Source organism: Rhinatrema bivittatum, chromosome 8 (assembly GCF_901001135.1).
Source record: "Rhinatrema bivittatum chromosome 8, aRhiBiv1.1, whole genome shotgun sequence".
Classification (NCBI taxonomy): Eukaryota; Metazoa; Chordata; class Amphibia; order Gymnophiona; family Rhinatrematidae; genus Rhinatrema; species Rhinatrema bivittatum.
The window spans coordinates 222,456,733-222,474,859 of record NC_042622.1 but is presented as its reverse complement, the minus strand read 5'-3'; the positions used below and the strand labels follow the sequence as shown (position 1 = coordinate 222,474,859).

At 44.8% G+C, this 18,127-nt stretch overlaps 1 protein-coding gene across 6 annotated transcripts in view; it reads right to left on the bottom strand.

The window, feature by feature from the left end:
• Positions 1–16,794: 16,794 nt before the first annotated feature.
• The window catches only part of LOC115097983 (granulocyte colony-stimulating factor receptor-like), a 151,307-nt gene continuing 149,974 nt past the window's right edge, over positions 16,795–18,127 (bottom strand). For 5 of the 6 annotated variants that reach the window (XM_029614208.1, XM_029614213.1, XM_029614211.1 and 2 more), the window contains one exon: positions 16,795–17,875. In XM_029614208.1, the coding sequence (XP_029470068.1) occupies positions 17,351–17,875 (525 nt within the window). In that variant the 3' untranslated portion in view covers positions 16,795–17,350. The remainder of the gene's footprint in view (positions 17,876–18,127) is intronic. The other variant, XM_029614209.1, reaches the window with a different exon arrangement.

Genomic DNA, 18,127 nt, shown 5'->3' with positions numbered 1-18,127 from the left:
GCTGTTCCATGCAGGTTATCCCCAACCCTTATGTTAAGGGTAGTAATATTAATAATCAAAACCATGCACTATCAAACCCATAACAAAATTACTGATAGCAATATCTTTACAGGCTGAGCAGCCGCCTTGATAACTCAGACAATGCTGCTTGAATGTGCTATGCTTTTGGACTTGGCCATAGAAGCAGTTCTGCACTTTTCCCCCACTGTCTGTGTATCTGTACCCTCGACCATAAAAGTCAGGGCACAGCATTGGCTATTATCTGAATCCAATTTCCCCCACACCCCCACCGTGGAAGCAGAGAACGATGTTGCAGTTGTGTCAAGGCTGATTGGTTAAGGGTAGTAATCGCCATGCCTTCTGTTAGGGGTAGTAGCTGCTGCTCCCTGCAGGTCACCCCCATGCTCTCTTTCTTCATTCCACCTCCAGTCTTTGGGGATCCACAGTGTTTATTCCATGCCTGTTTGAATTCATTTACTGTTTTCATCTTTACCACTTCTTCCAGCAGGGAATTCCAGGCATCCACCATCTTCTCCGTGAAGAAATATTTCCCTATGCTGGTTCTGAGTCGCCCCCCCTGGAGTTTCATATCATGACCCCTAGTTCTACTTTTTGCTTTCCAATGGAAAAGGTTTAAGGATCGTGCATCATTAAAACCTTTCAGGGATCTGAGGATCTGTATCTTATCTCCTCTGCACCTCCTCTCTTCCAGGGTGTACATATTCAGGTCCTTCAGCCTCTCCTCATAGGTCTTCTGATACAGATCCCACACCGTTTTGGTTGCCCTTCTCTGGACTGCCTCCGTTCTGTCTCTATTCTTTTTGAGATACTGTCTTCAGATCTGAACACACTACTCCAGGTGAGGCCTCACCAAGGACCTGTACAAGGGAATTATCACTTCCTTTTGCTTACTGGTTATTCCTCTCTCTGTGCAGCCCAGCATTCTTCTGGCTTTAGCCCTCGCCTTGTCACATTGCTTTTCCGCCTTCAAATTGCCAAACACTGTCACCCCAAAGCCCTGCTCCCAGTCCGTGCACATAAGTCTTTCGCCCCCATCGCATACAGCTCTTTTGGATTACCGCACCCCAGATGCCGGACTCTGCACTTCTTGGCATTGTATCCCAGCTGCCAAGACTTAGACCACTCTTCAAGCTTTCTTAAATCACTTTTTATTCTCTCTACTCCTTCAGGCATGTCCACTCTATTGCAGATCTTAGTATTATCTGCAAATAGACAAACCTTACCTTCTATTCCTTCTGCAATGTCATTTACAAAGATACTGAACAGAACCGGTCCCAGAACCAGTCCTTGTAGCAATCCACTTAACACAGAGTAGGTTCCATTCATCGTTACACGTTGTCTCCTGTCAGTCAACTAGTTTTTAGTCCACTCTACCACCTTGGCGCCGAGTCCCAAGCTTCTCGTTTTATTCATGAGCCTCCTATGTGGGACTGTATCCAAAGCTTTGCTGAAATCCAAGTAAATCACATTGAGCGCTCTTCCTTGTTCCAACTCCTCTAGTCATCTAATCAAAAAAGTCCATTAGATTTGTCTGACAGGACCATCCCCTGGTGAATCCATGCGGCCTCAGATCAGTATGGATTGTTTTTCCCTCCCTTTCCTTGACACGTTCCTCTGTGTGGGAGTCCACGTTGAGGTCCTGGAGGCACATCGTTGGCTGATACTTTCATAGCACACTGTGAAAGTTCCCGTATTATGGTTTTTACAGCAACATCAGCCCATCCGATTCCTCCATTTGAGCTTGCGTGTCTTTTAGCAGTAAAGAGTAGGTGATTCCCCTGCCCAAAGGTTTAACCTTCCCCTCTCCATCTCATTCCCTAAAGGTTTGTGCTTTCTGCAGGGAAAACAAAACTTTTTCACAAATGGCAAAGATCAATAAGAAGTATCAAAGTTACACATGCAGACCTTTTATGGTTGCAAGATGCCTAATCTCTTGCATTTTTCAGGTGGTCAAAACCTTTCGGCCTATTCTTTTAAACTGCTTGAAGTATCTGGTAGAAGGATCCCCTCAGCATACCTAGAAATATGCAAATGGTGTTTGGAAAGAGCCCCTGAGCTGGACATCAAAGCTCAGACTTGTCTAGTGGAGTAGCCTGCATGCCATTACTAATATTTTGGATAATTGGAGCATCCTTAGTCCTAATTATGTTGCCACCAAGAGCAGTGGAAGTGACCAGACAAAGCTACCGTAGTGATATCTTTCGAAATGCCACCCCCCCCCTCCCCAAACAAAATCAAATACAGGAAGAGGTGATGGAAGTCTCCCACCAGAATTGTTTTAAAATATTGATAAAAGATTTTATTTATAAATCTTTGATATTCTACCTTTTTCTAAGTTATTCGCAAGGCTGATTGCATTCCAGGAACAGAGAGAAGTATGCCTAGTGATACCGCAGCAGGAGCCCCTGTGAGTGTATGTAAACTAATTTTACCAAAGGCTCATGGGAGCCCCTCGGTTAGGGCCTTATGGGCACAGAATGGGGGGGGTAAAGTCTTTGCAAACCTTGGGTGAGGCCCTAAGCGTACAGCCCCTCGCCCAAGGTTAAGCTAAAGAATGAATGACAGAGCGCGACCCGGTCTTGGTTTCAGTCCTGTCTTCCACAAGCGAAGCCCCACCCCGAGCCTTCCTCTCCAACTCAACCTGAAGGACGGAAAGATGGCAGCTGACGTTTGTTTTGGGCCTGTGGGGGTGGACGGGTTTCTGCCTCTCAATGGCTCCAGCTCCTGTAGCTGCATCCACCCAAGCTAAATGAGGGATGCAAAACTCCCCAGCCCCCAGCAGTGCCGGCCCAGAAAGCTCTAAAAATGCTTCCCGTATTCTATTTTTTGGAACTGCCAAACTTTAACTCTGACCCTAGAAATGTTTCTTATCTATTCCAGTCCCTGGGGTGTGTGTGTGTTTTTTTTATAAGTACACGTTTCCTGCTTTAAGCTGTGCAGGAAGACAGCTAAAAACACTTATCCTCTCTTCTGACCCACCCAACTCCAACTTTTCTAGACTCTAATTAGTCGCTAGCTCCTGCAGTCTTGTTTCTTTTCTTGGATTCTTAACTACCTGTCTCTCAGGAAGGATATGCCTGTGGCCTGTTATAACTGCAGGACATGGTGCATCAGTCTGGGGCAGGCTGCTGCACAACCTAAACAGGTTAGGACTCCAGCTTGGAGAAGAGACGACTGAGAGGGGATATAATGGAGGTTTTATAAAATCACTTGAGAGGTGGATCAGGTTAATAGGGAGCAGTTATTTATACTTGGACCAGGGGATACTCCCTGAAACTAAATGACAGCAGATTTAAAAATACTTAAGTTTGTTTTGTCAATACACAATTAAGTTGTGGAATCTGTTGCCGGAGGATGTGGTCAAGGTTAATAGTATAGCTGGGTTTAAAAAAGGTTTGGACACATTCCTGGAGGACAGGTCTCTTAATTATTAGCCAGGAAGACATGGGGATCACCTCCTCTTGCATCTGGGATTGAGCAGCAGATCCGTTAGGATCTGTTGGGTACTTTCAAGTGATTCAGACTGGCTGTCGTCAGAGACAGGATGTTGGGCTTGATGGACCATTGGTCTGACCAGCCTTGCACTTCTTATGTTCTTGTAATCTCTGCTCACGGGCATTTGAGGGCAATGGCATCCACCTTGGAGAGTGCAGCAATCTGGAGATAGCAGTCCTCCTGGAGAGTGCAGCGATTCACAATAACACAGAGATAGTGAGGAAGAAGGAGGTTCTCTCTTCCAACTCAGCCCAGTCCTGGAAGTGATAGTTCTTGGCCAGAGCCCACAAGCCCTGTCTCCCTTTGGATCTGGCTAATTTGGACCCTAGACACATCATTGAATGAGGGCTGAGGCTCCCTCGGCAGGGGCTATGACCATTCCCTCCGCAGCATCCCCCAGTGTTGGTCAGCTAGGACTCAAAAGCCAAGTCCTCCGCAGCACGGCCTCCTGATGTAGAAGGGCTGCCCGTGGTGGTGGGGGGAACTGGGGTGATTCTCGGGCCCTACATCTGGAGAGCTTGTGAGACGGAGCTGATGTGGTGGTAGCTGTCTACCACCGTGCTCCCATCGCAGCTTCTGGATTTACTGGCTGGCCCAATGCCACTGCCTCTTTCCCCTCTTCCTCTGGCACTGTTATTCATGGCCACAAGCTGGCTGACACTTCCAGGTTCGTGGCCCGCTATTGGCTCTGCAGTCTTCCCACTGCTCCTGCCCCTAACACTGGCATCTTCCAGGTCTTGGTGATAAGTAAACTTTGGAGCCAGCAGAACCATGTTCTCTCACAACCCCTCCAATGAAACAATTACAAAATAAATAAATGGACTAACGCTTCATCCTTCAAAGGGCAGTGCCTAAAGCACAGGCCATCAATTTGAGGGATTACCCTGTTCCTTAACCTCTAGGGAGCACCCCACCCCGCTCTTCAACTTTCTGAGGGGAGGAGGGGTGAGAAACAGACAACACACTTCTCTTCTTCCTTTTTCTTCAACCTCGGGTGGGGGGTCAGAGAGTGCTGTATTGTGATGGACATTATTACATATTAAACATGAAAAAATGTCTCCCTTCACTCATGCAATACAAAGAGATGATTAATATGGCCTAGTCAGGAGGGCCAGCATTTTCCGCAGTACTGTAGCAAGGCCAGCTCCCAGGCTCTTGTAGATCTCATTCTCTGGGTGAGAGGTGAGGATATTAGTGAGAATCTGTCGCCCTCCAGTGTTCAAACTGCAGACTTGCACGAGATACCAGATAATTCCCCAGGCTCAAAGTTCAAGATTTTAGATTTATGATTTAATAACTAGAAACATGCTGGCAGAAAAAGTCCAAACGGCTTATCTGGTCTGCCCATCCGCCCAACTACTTTAGCTTCACAATTCCAATCACTTCTTCAGAGATCCCCTGTAATTATTCCATGCTTCCTTGAATTCAGAAACAGTTTTTGTCTACACCACCTCCAGTGGGAGGTTGTTGCATCCACCCACCACCCTCTCTGTAAAGAAATATTTCCTAAGATTGCTCCTGAGTCTACCTCCTTTCACCCTCATCCCATGACTCCTCGTTCTAGAGCCTCTGAAAGAAGCTCACCTTGTGTGCATGGAAACCTTTGATATATTTAAATGTCTCTATCATATCTCCCCTACCTTGCATTTCCTTAGGGTATACATGTTTAGATTTAGAACATAGAACACCTACCATTTTACCAGTTTACATCTTTTTGAAGTTGCAGTCTACAGAATTGAAAACAGTATTTCAAATGAACTCTCACCAGAGACCTATAGAGGGGTTTTATCACCTCCCTTTTTCTGCTGACCATTCCTCTCCCTATGAAGTCAAGCATCTTTCTGGTTTTTGTAATTCTGGTGCCACATTTAAAAAATATATATATATAGTTGCACTGGAGAAAGTACAGATAAAGAGCAACCAAAATGATAAAGGGGATGGAACGACTCACCTATGAGGAAAGGCTAAAGAGGTTAGGACTTTTCAGCTTGGAGAAGAGACGGCTGATGGGGGATATGATAGAGATCTTTAAAATCATGAGAGGTCTAGAATGGGTAAATGTGAATCGGTTATTTTGGATATTAGAAGGTCTAGGGGGCACTCCATGAAGTTAGCAAGTATCACATTTAAAATAAATCAGAGAAAATATTTTTTCACTCAACGCACAATTAAGCTCTGGAATTTGTTGCTGGAGGATGTGGTTAGAGCAGTTAGTGTACCTGGGTTTAAAAAAAAGTTTGGATAAGTTCCTGGAGAAGTGTTTTTAGCTGTCTTCCTGCACAGCTTAAAGCAGGAAACGTGTACTTATAAAAAAAACACACACACACCCCAGGGACTGGAATAGATAAGAAACATTTCTAGGGTCAGAGTTAAAGTTTGGCAGTTCCAAAAAATAGAATACGGGAAGCATTTTTAGAGCTTTCTGGGCCGGCACTGCTGGGGGCTGGGGAGTTTTGCATCCCTCATTTAGCTTGGGTGGATGCAGCTACAGGAGCTGGAGCCATTGAGAGGCAGAAACCCGTCCACCCCCACAGGCCCAAAACAAACGTCAGCTGCCATCTTTCCGTCCTAGTTATGATAAGTTTCATCTGCATGCTTTTTTTGATGATTAGCATGAGACCTCTGCCTTTTTTCTTTGGTCTGGGGATTGAGAATGATTTGTATGTTGGGTCTTCTTTTTGATTAATTAAAATGTTGTCAGAGTCTTTTATCCAGGTTTCGGTGATTGCTATGAAATCTGGTTTGGTATCAATGAGTAAGTCTGTGAGAATGGGCATTTTTTTTTACTATGGATTGTGCATTAACAAGAATGAAAGATAGGAGCATGCATTTGGTGTATGTCTTTAGATTCCTGTATGTTAAGTTTGAGCGATTATACTCACTTTTTTCCTTGTGTTTTCTGCGTTCTTGCGGTGGTTTTTTTTGGGTGATGCTTGGTGGTTTCCATTTTGGTTCCTCCGTTGGTTGAGATGAGGTGTGTTGTCATGTTTGCTGGTGTACCTCTTGCGATCTGTAGCTGCAAGCTGTGTAGTAGACAGTAAAATTTTTAGTTTGGTGTCAGTACTAAGGCTTGCACTAAGGGGTGCACAAAGGGGAGTGCCCCTTTGTCACGCTCCTTCGGCATGCGACGCCTGGGGATCGCGCGTTTTTCTTGGGCCGGGTGCCTCCCGATGAGGTCACCAGGGGCGGGCCTTTTAGTCTTGGAGGTTCTGATGGCCGCTGGGTCGATTCAGCGACTTGTCCTCGGGTGGAGGCGCCTCCTGGCGCTATCTGGCCTCGTTGTTCGAGCTGGCACGTCTCCTGGGGCTGACGGGGCCTGATGGTTCTGCCGTTGCATCTTCTGGGGTTGTTGGGGCCCGGTGTTCTTGCCGGCGCATGTCGGAGCTGGGAGGGCCGTCTGGGGATCGTGCGTTTTTGTTGGGCCGGGTGCCTCCCGATGAGGTCACCAGGGGCGGGCCTTTCAGTCTTGGAGGCTCTGATGGCTAGTGGGTCGATTCAGCGAATTTTCCTCGGGCGGAGGCGCCTCCTGGTTGTTCGAGCCGGCTCATCTCCTGGGGCTGACGGGGCCTGATGGTCCTGCCGTCGCGTCTTCTGGGGCTGTCGGGGCATAATATAATATAATATAATGATAATATGGAACCTAACATTGTGTAACTATAGCATGGGTTATTTTTCCCTATATGCATCACCTTGCACGTATCCACATTAAATTTCATCTGCCATTTTGATGCTCAATTTTCTAATCTCACAAGGTCTTCCTGCAACTACTATTTAACTACTCTGAACAGTTTGGTTAGCTCTTCATGAACACACTTTTCTGAAAATCGATTGAGATCTACCTTTCTTCCAATCTTATTTGTGTTCATTTTATGTAGTCCTGCTCCTGGTCCTTCTACAGTGAACACACTAAACAGAAATATTTCTTAAGCAATTTTGCTTTTTTCTCCTCATCTTCTACATATTCCTCCCTTTCACCTCTGAGTTTCACAATGCCACATTTGCACTTTCTTCTATCAATAACATATCTAAAAAAAAAAAAAAAAGTCTTGTTGTCTGGTTTTACCACATGATGTTTTTTCTTCTATTTTAATTTTTGCATCTCTGACTACTTTCCCAGTTTCTCTTAGCTTTTACAGATAGTCTCCTGTCGTCCTCTTTGTGATCTCTTGTAGTTTATGTTTGCTAACCTTTTCTCCCTTGACCTTTTCTACTACTTCTTTAGAAAATCATAGCAGCTTCTTTTTCTTTTTTTCATTTACCTTCCTAACAAAAAGGTTAGTTGCCCTTGTATCTCCTTTTAGTTTTGCCCATTACTGTTCTACCTCCCCTAGATTTTTCCATCCAGCTAATGACTCCTTGAGGTACTCTCCCATTTTAAGAAGTTTTTTCCCTGAAGTCTAGGACTCTTGCCTTTGAATGAACTTCATCTTTTGTGCTCTAATATCATTCCAGGTGATCATCCACTACAACATCAGAGATACTGTTCCCATTGGTAAGCTCCAGATCCAGTATCACCCTCTCCCATGTAGGTTCCGTTAACAGGTGTCAGAACAATTCTTGCAGAAAATCTAGAACCTTCCTGTTCTAGAAGACACTGCAGTCAGGATGTCCCAATCAACATCTGTCAGAGTGAAGTCCACTAGCAATAGCACCTCCCCTTTCATAGCAATTTTGTGAATACCCTCCATTAAATCTCTATCCATTTATTTTGTCTGTAATGGAGGTCTGTATTTTATACCAATATAAATAGATGTTAAACTTAAACATGGTGGCAGAAAAAGACCATATGGCCCATCCAGTCTGCCCATCCATCCAATTAATTTAGCACTATAATTCTCATCACTTCCTTAGAGATCCCCTGTATTTATCCCATGTTTTCTTGAGTTCTTATATTGTTTTTGTCTCCCACTTCCACTGGGAAATTATTCTCACATCCAACACCTTAGAAATATTTCCTAAGATTACTCCTCTTTGTATGATCCCTTGTTCTAGAGCCTTCTTTCCATTGAAAAAAGCTCACCTCCTGTGCATGGAAACCTTTGAGATATTTGAATATCTCTATCATATATCGTCCCTATCCTACCTTTTCTCTAGGGTACACATGTTTAGATCTTTAAGTCTGTCCCTATGTGCTTTATAACAAGGACCACTGACCATTTTAGCAGCCACCCTCTGGACCAACTCCATCCTGTTTATATCCTTGTGAAGGTGCGGTCTCCAGAATTGTGCACAGTATTCCGAGTGAAGTCCTACCAGAGACCTATACAGGGGCAATATTACCTCCATTTTACTGCTGACCATTCCTCTCCCTATGCGGCCATGCATCTTTCTGGCTTTTACCTTCACTTTATCCACCCGTTTGGCCACCTTAAGATCATCAAATACAATTACCCCCAGGTGCTCGTCTTTTGTGCATAGAAAAATGTCACCTCCAATTCTGTACTTTTCCCTTGGGTTTTTGCATCCTAAATGCATTACTCTGCATTTTCTAGCATTAAATCTTATCTGCCAGACCTTAGACCATTTCTCAAGCTTTGCTAGATCCCTCATCTTGTTTTCCCACTCCTTCCTGGCTGTCCACCCTGTTACAGATTTTGGTATCACTGGCAAAAAGGCAAACTTTTCCCAACAACTCTTCTGTTATGTCTCTCACAAAAATATTGAAAAGAACCGGTCCAAGGACAGATCCCTGAGGCACACCACTAGTAACAGCCCCCTCCTCAGAGAAAACTCAGAGTACAACTACCCTTTCTCATTTCCCACTCTGCCAGTTTCTAACCCAGTTAGTCACTCAAGGATCCATATCCAGGGCGCACAATCTCACTTTCCAGATTAACTCACAGTGCTGCCTCCTTACCTCATAAGCCCTGCAATTCTATTGTTTTAATATTATTTTTTATATATAGTGCCATGCCTCCTTCCTGTCTATCTGGTCCTTCCTGAATAGATTGTAGCCCAGTATAACTGCATCTCAGTCATGTTTTCTGTGTATCACATCTCTGTGGCAGCCATTACATCTAAATTAGCTTCTTCCATGACTGCCTCTAGATCCGGGACTTTATTTCCCATACTATGAGCATTAGTGTACATAGCTTTCTATATATTGTCCTTTTTCTCCCATTATTATATAAATGTTTAATGTTTTACTTACCTTAAAGTTTTGTTCACCCAGCCCTGATGATCCTAGTTTAAAGCCCTCCTCAATAGGTTTGTCATTCTGTGTTGAAAGACGCCGCGCCCCCTTCTTCGACAGGTGGACCCCCATCCCTGCTCAGCAGTCCTTGAAACATCATCCCATGGTCCAGGAAGCTAAAACGCTCTCGTGGACAGCATCTATGCAGCCATTCATTTATCTCTAGAATGCGAGCTTCCCTGCCTGGGCCTTTATCCTTGACTGGGATGATGGAGAATACCACCTATGCACCTGTCTGCTTTGCCCTCTCTCCCAGAGCCATTAAGTCACCTTGGATACGATCTAGAAGTATGATTCAAGCCAACGTGGATGAGCAGCATCGGATAGTAGTCAGTAGGCTTGAGGATTTTCACCACTCTCTCCATAGTGTCTTGGATTTTGGCATGCAGTAGACAGCACCCTTAGTGGGACAACATGTCTAGTTGGGAGATGTATGCCTCGCGCATGTTATAAAATCACGTGTCAGTGTGTGCGCGCCGGGTAGCACACGCAGGTCTTAAAAGCTACTTCGAAGGTCGTAATTTGGCGTGCCTATTATAAACTCTGCAAGTTGAGACAGCTGAAGCCATTTCTTAATTCCTATGATTTTAGATTAGTCTTGCATGCATTGGTTGGCGCAGGACTGGACTATTGTGATGCATTACAAATGCAGCTGCATGGGTATTGATGGGAGGGTGGCATCGAGATTACGTTTCTCCCATCCTGAACGTTTTAGAAGGGCTCCTGATTTATTGGCACATCAGGTTTCAAATTTTGGTGTTGGTCTTTAAGGCTCTTAATGAGAAGGCACCTTTATAAATTTGTGCTCAGCCCTAAAAGTGAAAACACCACTATGGCAGCTGAGGACTTGGGGAATGGATTTGCCGGATATCTCATCGAGTCGCCCATTTCTGTGAGACCAGAGATCGAGTGTTTTTTCAACTGCAGGTCCCACCATCTGGAATTCATTGCCAGATGCAATGCGAACTGATCCCTGTTTATTGTCACTTGGAAAAAGGGTAAAGGCACTATTATTTACCCAAGCTTTGGGAAGCTGAACAAGTGAATACGTTTTTTGCAGGCCACTTTTATTATTGTGTGAGGCTTCATGATGGTTTATTATGACATGTGTCAATGATTTTCCTAATGTTCTGTTTTGTACTCCGTCTTGTATTTTGAGAGAGAGCGGATAAGGAATCCTTTTCAATAAATATTTATATTCTGCCTTTTGTGATCCTTCAAAGTGGATTACATTCAGGTATTTCCCTATTCCCAGAGGGTTTACAATCTAAAGGCCTAACTTACTAAGCAGTTTTCCCCATAGGCACAGAATGGGAGAAAAGCCTTAGTAAATTAGGCCCAAAATGTGTACCTGCGGCAATGGAGGGTGAAGGGACTTGCCCATGGTCACGAAGTGTGTCAGCAGGATTTGACCTTTGGCTTCCCTGGTTCTAATGCTGCTGCTCTAACCACTCGGCTACTCCTTTAAAGTACACAAATATATTTTTACAGAAACAGAACTGTATATGAGAACTGAAGTGCTATACCAAACAGCTACTCTGAATGCTTTATTTTTGAGAATTTGTTTGTCACTCAAAGCAAAGTAACTTTTATCTTTCCCGGGTTTCCAGCACACATCCTTGGTTCAGTGGCTGTGTTACTTAGCAAAGCAAGCCCTGTCCTCAGAGCTCAGAGTACCAGACGCAGGGGCCGATGCAATATTTGTGCGCAGAAAACGGGCGCTCAGTGTCATCGCACGCCCATCCGCCTCTCCTGGGCGCGCGATGCGACATTTAAATTAGGGCTCGCGCAAAAAAGGAGGCTCTAGGGAAAATTTCTGCATCCCTAGCGTCTCCTCGGCATCGGTCGCCCAGGAGAGGTGGCTGTCAAGATCCATGGTCTGGACCCTGTATCTTTGTGTGTCTATTGGGCGTCCAGAATTTGTTTTTTCTTCAACAACGTTTAGTTAAAAAAAAAATCTGCTTTATTTGGTTCCTCCTACTTAGTATCACTTTAGTACTATTAGGAGGAATCGCAGAAAGCAGGATTGTTCTTTTTATTTTTTCGGTGTATCCTTCAGCATGGCATACATTTAGGGGCTGGCGTAAAATGTGCTGCCTTGCAATAAGCGCATTGGCCGCGCAGGAACATTTTTGCAGCGCTGGGATTAGCTATTAGCCTCATCGGCGTGGAATTTACATGAGATGAGCGCTGTTAGCTACGCGGTGATTTGGAAGTGCGTTTTGGACGGGCTAATCCCCGTATCGCATCGGGGATCATGAACGTGCATCCAAAAGGTGCTTCCCATCGCGTGTTAAACCGTGCGCTAGCTTAGCTTCAAGCCTCACACTTCAGAAACAGCCAGAGAGTGAAGAAAAGAAAATGGAACCATAGATTGAGGCCTAGAGGTAACGTGGGTCCTGATTCTGTGTCAGACTAAACAGATTTTCCTTGCTGATAACACCACAAATCTGAGAAATCCTTTACAGCTGCATAAGACAGCAGGCCAAAACTGAAGGTTTCTATTTTTTTTTTTTAACAGCATTTTTTTCTCTCACCGTTTAATACAAAGGGCCAGCTTTACAAAGCTTTTTTCACTCCCTAGACACCAAATGGGGAAAAAACCCCTAAGTAAATTAGGTGTTGCATATAGGGAAAAATAACCCTTGCTGTAGTTACACGATGTTAGGTTCCATATTAGGAGCTACCACCCAGGAAAAAGATCTAGACATCATAGTGGATAATACTTTAAAATCGTCGGTGCAGTGTGCTGCAGCAGTCAAAAAAGCAAACAGAATGTTAGGAATTATTAGGAAGGGAATGGTTAATAGAACGGAAAATGTCATAATGCCTCTGTATCGCTCCATGGTGAGACCGCACCTTGAATACTGTGTACAATTCCGGTCGCCGCATCTCAAAAAAGATATAGTTGCGATGGAGAAGGTAAAGAGAAGGGCAACCAAAATGATAAAGGGGATGGAACAGCTTCCCTATGAGGAAAGGCCGAAGAGGTTAGAGCTGTTCAGCGTGGAGAAGAGACGGCTGACGGGGGATATGATAGAGGTGTTTAAGATCATGAGAGGTCTTGAACGAGTAGATGTGACTCGGTTATTTACACTTTCAAATAATAGAAGGACTAGGGGGCATTCCATGAAGTTAGCAAGTAACACATTTAAGACTAATCGGAGAAAATTCTTTTTCACTCAACGCACAATAAAGCTCTGGAATTTGTTGCCAGAGGATGTGGTTAGTGCAGTTGGTATAGCTGGGTTCAAAAAAGGTTTGGATAAGTTCTTGGAGGAGAAGTCCATTAACGGCTATTAATCAAGTTTAGTTAGGGAATAGCCACTGCTATTAATTGCATCAGTAGCATGGGATCTTCTTAGTGTTTGGGTAATTGCCAGGTTCTTGTGGCCTGGTTTGGCCTCTGTTGGAAACAGGATGCTGGGCTTGATGGACCCTTGGTCTGACCCAGCATGGCAATTTCTTATGTTCTCTTATGTTCTTAGGTGCTTGGTTTGCATACAGAGGTTTTACTGTTGTATGCCCAGAAATGTTTAAACCATGCTCTCTAGCTGCTTCCCCCCCCCCTCATCTTAAGTGCCTGGGATTCTTTCAAATGAGTTGAACTTTTCTGTAGCTGGAGCTCTTTCCTGTTTACTAAAAGGATGCCAGCTGGCTTGCAAAAATGTAATTTTTCTGAACCTGATTCAGAAGTAAGGGCAAACCTCTCTGGCCCCTGCTGGGTCGAGCACCCCTTTACTGACAGGTATGCCTGGCCGGGTGCAGTCATTCAGCGCGCACTTTGCACTAATGTTAAAAGATCGCTCCATGGCTGTAAATTAAACTTTTCCCTGCCAGAAAGCCCAGGAGCTGGGGGTCCATTTCCCACTGCAGAGCATTTGTACCTGTACCTTGCTATGCTGTTGTTCACCCCAGGACTCAGGAACTAGACACAAATTTATAATGGTGCCCCTCTGCCCTCTCTCAAGCTTCACCCAATGAAATGGAGCTGGTGCTGAAGACAGAGAGGAAGCTGGGAGTTTCTGATCCGGGCTTCTGTTACAGGGAGCCCGATTTTATACCATAACGCTTAGGGCTGCAGTCCACCTGCACTTTGTTTATGCAGACGTCGGCTGTAATTTTCAAAGTGGACTCTCGTGTGCGTAAGTCAGCCTTTGAAAACGATTGGGTACGCGCGGACCCTTGCGCAGCCTCCGTGTGTTCATTTGCTCACATTGGTTCAATCTCAGAACGCACGCTTGCAAATGATTTCCCAGCCCGCACCCCTTTCCTGCGAACGTCTCTTTTCCGTACACATAAAAGTACATCTGAAATTGCGTCTGCACGTAACTTTGTGTGTATAACCCCGGGGCTTGTTTTCAAAAGGCCCACATCCACATGTACGTGTTCTTGAAAATTCACTCCGAAGCGATTCCTTAAAGTTTAACTTCACCTTTAATGCAAATATTCTCCTTATTGTTAATTACGGGCTTCTACTTCCGGTGTTCATAGATGTTTATATTTCTTATCAATGCATTTTTATTAAATTTAATTAAAATAGTGAAGTAAGAATTGTGTGTTCATGGAAAAAACACATACGGTTAAGGACCGTTCAAATTAAGAAGTGTTTAACTACAAAACAACTATTCTCACATCCGTGTTATATTTGACACGCTTATATAGCTGTTGCTTTTTTTTTTTTTTTGTCTTTATCCTGCTGCTTTCACATGGTCTGCGAGTTTGTGGTACAATGAAGGGCAGTTTCAATAGTTCCAGTGCATAAAGGTGGAAGTAATGTGTGCAAGCGAGTATGCGTGCTAGCTGTGAAGAAAAGGGGTGGTGTAGTGGTGCTCTGGGGCAAGGTTTGACACTTCGCCCGAGTCAGCAATTTGTACTTGGTTCACTTGCCCACATCCCCAACCCTGTGCGCTCACTTTTACACCTGGTAACTGAGTCGCAGAAATGAAACCGCGTCTGTCTCTTTTATAACTTTTTGGTGAGTACACTAGGAAATTATTGGTGTTTCTGGTAATTCAGACATTATATAACCATTTTTTATTACAGAAATGGTTAGGTAAGGAGTGTTTTTTGGGAGGTTTGGAACGCAATATGGGTATTTCCTATGGAAAAAAATAGTCTTGACTTACAACCAGCTTGAGTTACAAGCAGCCCTCTGGAACCAATTGAGTTCGTAAGTCAAGGGTCCACTGTAGTGGTGGTGCCACAGCACCCACAGAACTGGCACCCCGTGTGTGTGCTGGTGGTGGCAAGAGAGCACAGTGTCACGAGAGGTACAGCTTCTGCTCACGGCGATTTTAAACGGCGGTGTCACCTTCTCTCGTTAGGTTGAGATCCTGCTTCTTTTAGCCTGCCCACCACCGACCCTCGGTAGCCTGGCTGCTGTTCTTTGCCCACCCCCCCCCCCCGCTTCCTGAAGCACAACCTCAGGTAAGCCGCTGCAGGAGGCTGCCGCTGGTCCAGAGTTTACTTCATCCTTTGTAGTATAAAGAATACCTGTGCTGCTAGCGATGTCCAGAATAAAAAGGACCTGCAGCTGCTTCTGAAAGTGACATACACAGAGCGCAAGGGCACACCTAGGTTGCCACGATTCATCCACAAGCTGGAATCCATTAGCTAGCTGTTGCTTTTTGCTACACCGCTCCCAGACATCCCTCCTGCCTACTCTGCCACCAACTTCCCATCACACACTCGCAACCTAGGAGTCATTATTGATAATCACCTCTCATTCAAACCATTCATCAAATCCATCTTAAAGGATTGCTACTTTAAACTGCAAACAATAAAGAAACTCAGACCCTTACTTCATTTCAATGATTTCCGCACTGTCCTCCAAGCTATTATTTTATCTAAGATTGACTATTGTAATGCGCTCTTACTTGGCATTCCTGCAACACACACTAGACCCCTCCAACTCTTACAGAATGCCGCCGCTCGGATATTGACAAACACAAAGAAAAGAGATCACATCACCCCCACACTTATTCAATTACACTGGCTCCCTATACAGTCACGAATTCTTTATAAAACTCTCTCGATCATACACAAGAGTCTAATTAACTCCAACTTCAACTGGATTAACCCCCCCTTCTTACCCCGTACCTCCAAGAGACCCACCCGTCTTGCACTCCAAGGAACACTCCATGCCCAATCTATCAAACCTTTTAAACTCTCCTCCACCATGAACAGAGCTTTTTCCCTTGCCGGCCCAACCATATGGAACTCACTGCCACATGATATTCGCATTGAGACCTATACCCCAGCCTTCAAAAAGAAACTTAAAACATGGCTCTTCCAGCAAGCTTACTCCATCTCACCCCCCATTACTTAACTGCCCCTTACTAATTGTTTATCTGATATCCTGGTATGAACGTCTTTTTGCCTGATGATTTTGTACTGTGCAATAATCTGTATATAGGTTCTGTTAGAGCTCAATCCCTTAGCATATACCCTTAGCATTTCCTCTTTGATGTTTGTATTTAATGTAAGAGCTCCTTCCAAAAATTTTTTTTTTTTTTCTTTTATATATGTTACCTAGCTACTATATTATCTGTTTTTTGTAAGGGCTCCGCCCAATGGTTTTTTGTTCACTGTAAACCGATGCGATGTGCGAACGGACATCGGTATATAAGAAATGTTAAATAAATAAATAAATAAATAAAAGAGGTAGGGTTAACTGAAGGTGCTGGACTGATAACATTCGACTTCTGTCTTTATGCGAAGAAGCGATGCGGCACAAGGGCAACTACAGCACAAGGCTACTCACAGACACACACTGCCGTACCACAGAACGGGTACAGCAAGGGCAGCAGCAGCGGCAGCCGTGCGAGCTTCCCCTCACCTCCCCCATGCGCGCATTGACCCGCCACAGAACAGGTTTAGCGCCTAGGCAGCAGCAGAGCAAGCGACACCCAGCGCAGGCAGTGGCAAGGCGAGCTTCCCCTCACCTAATCCCGCATCACTGCAAAGTTCAGCTGGGTGAGTGTTGGCGTGCGGTAGGACAAACAGATGGGTTAAACTTCCACGCAGAACGATTTGCTTTCTGAGAACATTTATCACAAGTTAAAAATAACAAAACTCATTTATTTTTAACTGAGACAGACCTACACTACAAATTCAGAAAATAAAACAGAGAGCTAGTTTGCATCGGATGCTAATTATAGCCTCTCTGGCACAGTGTATTCAGATGTGGTCCCAAAAAAAAAAGGCTCTGTGAACCCAGAAAACCGCACATGTGTCAGTTGCCACTTTGGGCAGCATCACCAGACAGGAAAAGAAAATCTGGTGCTGTTATTTTTGAGTCTGACAGAGCAGTCAAAACGAGAGTAATCCACATCTTTGACATTATCGATGTGAAAAGGACTTCCTAAAGAATTCATGTTCAGGAGTGGCACAGAAGGGTCAGTTTTATTGTCCAGCTTTCAGCAACAGCAATTAATCATTTCAGGAAGGCTATCGCACCCACACATAGTGCTGGAACCTGGCCTATGTGGCCACACCCAGGCTCTGAGTTAGAGGTCGAGCGCCACCCATTCTGTTTTCAGTCTGGCCTCACCGGGCTTCTCTAAATGACACTCCATCTCTTCCCCTTCACAGTTGACTGTTCGGTTTGTGAATCAAAGTTCAAAGGTCTCAGATGCTTCAGTGAGTCACAGGATGATGGTTCTGGCCAGGCTGGGTGTCATCCTCCATCATGAGAGCCATCAGGAATGGAAACTCACAAAATGATGCTGGATCCTCACCTGGGAGTTCCAGGCAAGGCACGCACAGGCCCTCCAGGTCACCTTCTAACGGTGCATTCTGCTCTAGCCAGGGAGGGTGAGATCCACAGCTTTCATGGTGCAAGATGGCAGAATTAGAAGCTCGTGAAACTGGATCACGCTGTGACAGCCCATACGCATGGACAATCACGGCAGAATACTGGACCTCGTTGGGGTAATGTGCTTGAGCCCGCTGCCCTGACTCTGGATGTGCTGATAGATCTGAGCCAATTACAGCTGGGGCAGTTTGCTCATATGTGTCTGACCGCCAGGTTTTCTCCACAAAATACATCTTCGTTTCTTCATGCGTTGCAGATTTGAGTTCTGGGTTTCCACTGGACGGAAACCAGGTTAGACACATCCTCAGCTTCTCTGTCTGCTCCATGGGTGGGTACAGCATGTTCTGCTGAGAAATATCAAAGATATTATACTCAAGATACAACACTTGGACAGCGGCAGCACTTTCCCTGAAAAAGAGAAGCTGTTTGCGTTAATCAAAACCCTTCCAGTGTTGCAGAAAAATAGGGCTGCAGAATGTCCACTTATTATGTGACACCAGAGGGACACAACCCTAGTCCTTAAGGGCAACAGACTAGTCTGCTTTTCAGGATATCCCCAATGAATACCATTGGGATATCAACCCAATTTCGAGCTGGGA